At 68.9% G+C, this 4345-nt stretch overlaps 1 protein-coding gene across 1 annotated transcript in view; it reads right to left on the bottom strand.

Moving 5' to 3' along the window:
- Positions 1–338: 338 nt before the first annotated feature.
- The window catches only part of LOC112956986 (cohesin subunit SA-3-like), a gene marked incomplete at both ends in the record, with an annotated part of 19897 nt that continues 15890 nt past the window's right edge, over positions 339–4345 (bottom strand). Inside the window, 4 exons of the mRNA XM_026050476.1 lie at positions 339–475; positions 1015–1116; positions 1511–1638; positions 3990–4131. Coding sequence (XP_025906261.1) covers positions 339–475; positions 1015–1116; positions 1511–1638; positions 3990–4131 — 509 coding nt within the window. The remainder of the gene's footprint in view (positions 476–1014; positions 1117–1510; positions 1639–3989; positions 4132–4345) is intronic.

The raw sequence follows: 4345 nt of genomic DNA, 5'->3' as shown, positions 1-4345 counted from the left end.
GCGTGTCCCCACGTCGCCCTGCCCCGTGGTGTCCCCCTCACCCTGTGGTGTCCCTGCGTCCCCTCACCACCCCGTGGTGTCCCCGTGTCCTGTCCCCACAGTGTCCCTGCGGTGTCCCCCCATCCCCGTGGTGTCCCGCTGTCCCCCTGCCATGCCGTGCCGTCCCCGTGTCCCTACAGTGCCCCACATGTCCCCCCTGTCCCCGCGGTGTCCCCGCAGCGTCCCCGTGTCCCCCTGTCCCCGCAGTGCCCCTGCGCTGTCCCCCGGTCCCCCTGCCGCCCCGTGCTGTCCCCGTGTCCCCGCGGTGTCCCCGCGTGTCCCCCCGTCCCCGGGGCCACCTGTGCATGGCGAGCAGCAGCGGGCGGCTGCGCGGGCCGAGCAGCGGGGCGAAGCGCCGCGCCAGCGCCCGCAGCTCCGCGAAGCCGGCGGCCGCGCGCACCTCGGGGCCCTCCTGCAGCAGCAGCTCCGTCATCAGCTGCGGGCGGCACGGGGGCGTCACCGGCCCCGCGGGGACACGCGGCCCCACGGAGCGACCCCCCAATCCCTGCAGGACTCCTTGGATCCAGGGAGCACCCAGGAGCCCCCCAGGGACCTCACGGCGGGGGGACCCGGTGCTGGCACCATCCCTGTCCCCATGTAGGGACCCCCCAAATCCCTGCAGGACTCCCCAGATTTTGGGAGGAGCCCCTGGCTTTGCTGGGAGCCCCTGAGTGCTCAGGACCTCCGCAGGGACCTGTCCCCATTTCAGGGGGGGACCCGCTGCTGGTACCATACCTGTCCCCATGGAGGGACCCCCCAAATCCCTGAAGGACTCCCCTGATCTGGGGAGAAGCCCCAGCTTTGCTGGGACCCCCCCAGCACCCGGGACCCCCCCAGGGACCCATCCCCTCTTGGGGAGACCCAGTGCTGGCGCCGTCCCCACAACGGGGGGCCGATGGGGGACCCCAAGGGTGCCTCCGCGCGCGGTTCGGGGTCCCTCCCGCTGTGGGGGTGTCCCGGGACCCCCCCCGTCACCTGCTGCAGGCTCAGCAGCAGCGTGGCCGCCCACTGGTGCGGGTCGCGGCGCCGCGCGCCGTCCATCGTCTCCTTGATGATGTCCCCGTAGGCGCTGTGGAACTGGGGGGGACCGCGAGGGGGGTCCCCAAGTGTCCCCCGTCCCCCGTGTGTCCCCATGTGTCCCTGTGCGTCCCTGCGTGTCTCCTGTCCCTCGCATGTCCCCGTGTGTCCCCCATCCCTCGCGTGTCCCTGTGTCCCCACTTGTCCCCATATTTCCCCACGTTTCCCCATGTGCCCCCACATGTCCCCTGTTCCCTGCACGTCCCCACGTGTCCCTGTGCATCCCCATGTGTCCCCGCATGTCCCCGCGTGTCCCCCGCCCCTCACGTCCCCCTGCGTCCCCCTGTGTGTCCCCACGTCCCCCACATGTCCTCCGTCCCCTGTGTGTCCCCACGTCCCGCCGCGTGTCCCGTGTCCCCGCACGTCCCCGCGTGTCCCCGCGTGCCCCGCGCACCTTGGCGTAGTGCTTGTAGACGTCGGAGGCGGCGCTGGGCTCCAGGACGCCGCAGAGCAGCAGCTTGCAGAAGCCGGCGAGCAGCGTGCGGCGCCGCTGCAGCCCCTCGGCAGCGCCCTCGCCCGCCTCTGTGGGCACAGGACCGCGTCGGGGACACGTCACGGGCATGGGGACTGCGTCGGGGACACGTCGTGGGGACAGGGACTGTGTTGGGGACACATCACGGGGATGGGGACCGCGTTGGGGACATATCACGCGGATGGGGACTGTGTTGGGGACACGTCACAGGGATGGGGACTGCGTCGGGGGCAAGTCACGGGGATGGGGACAGCGTTGGGGACACGTCATGGGCATGGGGACCACAATGGGGACACGTGGCGGGGATTGGGACCGCGTTGGGGACATCTTGCAGGGATGGGGACAACCTCGTGGGAACGGTGACAGCGTTGGGGACACATCACAGGCACAGGGACTGTACTAGGGACATGTCGTGGGGATGGAGACCGCGTTGGGAACGCGTCATAGGGATGGGGACAATGTCACGGGCACGGGGGTCGCGTTGGGGACACATCATAGGGATGGGGACTGTGTTGGGGACACGTCACGGGGATGGGGACAACGTCACGGGCATGGGGACCGCGTTGGAGACACATCACGGGGATGGGGACCGGGCTGGGGACACGTGGTGGGGATGGGGACAACCTCATGGGGACAGGGACAGCGTTGGGGACATGTCAAGGGCATGGGGACTGCGTKGGGGACACGCCATGGGGACAGGGACTGTGTTGGGGACACGTCACGGGGATGGGGACCACGTTGGGGACGCGTCACCGGGATGGGGATTGTGTTGGGGACATGTCGCAGGGATGGGGACAACCTCATGGGGACGGTGACAGCGTTGGGGACACATCACAGGCACAGGGACTGTATTGGGGACACGTCGTGGGGATGGAGATTGCATTGGGGACACGTCACAGGGATGGGGACAATGTCACGGGCACAGGGGTGGCGTTGGGGACACGTCATAGGGATGGGGACTGTGTTGGGGACACGTCACGGGGATGGGGACAACGTCACGGGCATGGGGACCGCGTTGGAGACACATCACAGGGATGGAGATTGTGTTGGGGACACGTCGCGGGGATGGGGACAACCTCGTGGGGACGGGGACAGTGTTGGGGACACGTCACAGAGATGGGGACCTCATCGGGGACACGTCACAGGGACACGGACCGTGATGGGAACAGTTTCTGGGGACGGGGACTGCGTCGGGGACACATCACGGGGATGGGGACGGCGTCAAGGACACCTCGTGGGGACAGGGATGGCGTCGGGGACATGTCATGGGGATGGGGACAACGTTGGGGACACGGCAGAGGGATGGGGACAGTGTTGGGTACACCACTGGGGATGGGGACAGCGTCGCGGGGATGGGGATGGTGTTGGGGACACGTCATGGGGACGGGGCCATGTCACGAGGATGGGGACAGCGTCGGGGACACCTCGTGGGAAAAGGGATGTTGTTGGGGCCATGTCGTGGGGATGGGGACAGCGTCGGGGATGGGGACGATGTCACGGGGACGGGGACAGCGTCGCAAGGACAGGGACAAGGTCGGGGCCACGTCACGAGGATAGGGACAACGTCGGGGATGGGGACAGTGTCACAGGGACGGGGACAGCGTCGGGGACATGTCAGGAGGATAGGGACAACGTTGGAGATGGGGACAGTATCGCGGGGATGGGGCCAGTGTCGGGGACACCTCGTGGGAACCAGGATGGCGTTGGGGCCACGTCGTGGGGATGGGGACAGCGTCAGGGATGGGGACGGTGTCACAGGGACGGGGACGGTGTCACGGGGACGGCGTCGGGGCCGCGTCACAAGGATATGGACAAAGTTGGGGACGGGGACGGTGTCACGGGCCAGGGACAGTGTCCTGGGGCTGGGGACGGTGTCACAGGGACAGGGACAGCGTCAGGGCCGCGTCACGAGGATATGGACAACGTTGGGGACGGGGACGGTGTCATGGGGACAGGGATGGTGTCACAGGGATGGGGACAGTGTCACAGGAACGGGGACGGTGTCACGGGGACGGGGACAAGGTCGGGGCCGTGTTGCGGGGATGGGGACGGTGTCACAGGGACGGGGACAGCGTCGGAGCCGCATCATGAGGATAGGGACAACGTTGGGGATGGGAACGGTGTCACGGGGACGGGGACAAGGTTGGGGCCGTGTTGTGGGGATGGGGACGGTGTCACAGGAATGGGGACGGTGTCACGGGGACAGGGACAAGGTTGGGGCCGCGTTGTAGGGATGGGGATGGTGTCACGGGGACGGTGTCACAGGGACAGGGACAGCGTCAGGGCCGCGTCACGAGGATAGGGACAACGTTGGGGACGGGAACGGTGTCCCGGGGATGGGGCCGGGGTCACGGGGCCGGGGTCACAGGGCCGGGGCCGCATTGCGGGGCCGCGGCGGCACCTGCGTGGGCGCCGTCGAAGACGTGGTCCTGCAGGAAGGCGGCGAGCTGGGCGCGCAGCCCCGCGTCGGGCGGCAGCGCCAGCGCCGGCGGCTCCCTGCGCGGCCCCAGCACCAGCAGCAGGTCGCTGAGCACCGCGAACGCCTGCGGGGCGCGGGGACCGCCCGCCGGGTCACCACGGTGTCACCACGGGGTCACCACGACCCCACCGCGCTGTCACCGTGTCCCCATGCCATGCCCATGTCACCACGGTGTCGCCACATCCATCCGCATCATCCCCATGTCCCGTCACGCTGTCCCCGGGTCCCCCCTGTGCCGTCCCCATGTGCCCCCTGCACTGTCCCCGTGTCCCCCCACG

The sequence above is a fragment of the Nothoprocta perdicaria genome, unplaced genomic scaffold (genome assembly GCF_003342845.1).
Source record: "Nothoprocta perdicaria isolate Ctin4 unplaced genomic scaffold, notPer1 scaffold_696, whole genome shotgun sequence".
Taxonomy (NCBI): Eukaryota; Metazoa; Chordata; class Aves; order Tinamiformes; family Tinamidae; genus Nothoprocta; species Nothoprocta perdicaria.
This window is presented reverse-complemented; position numbering and strand designations above follow the sequence as displayed.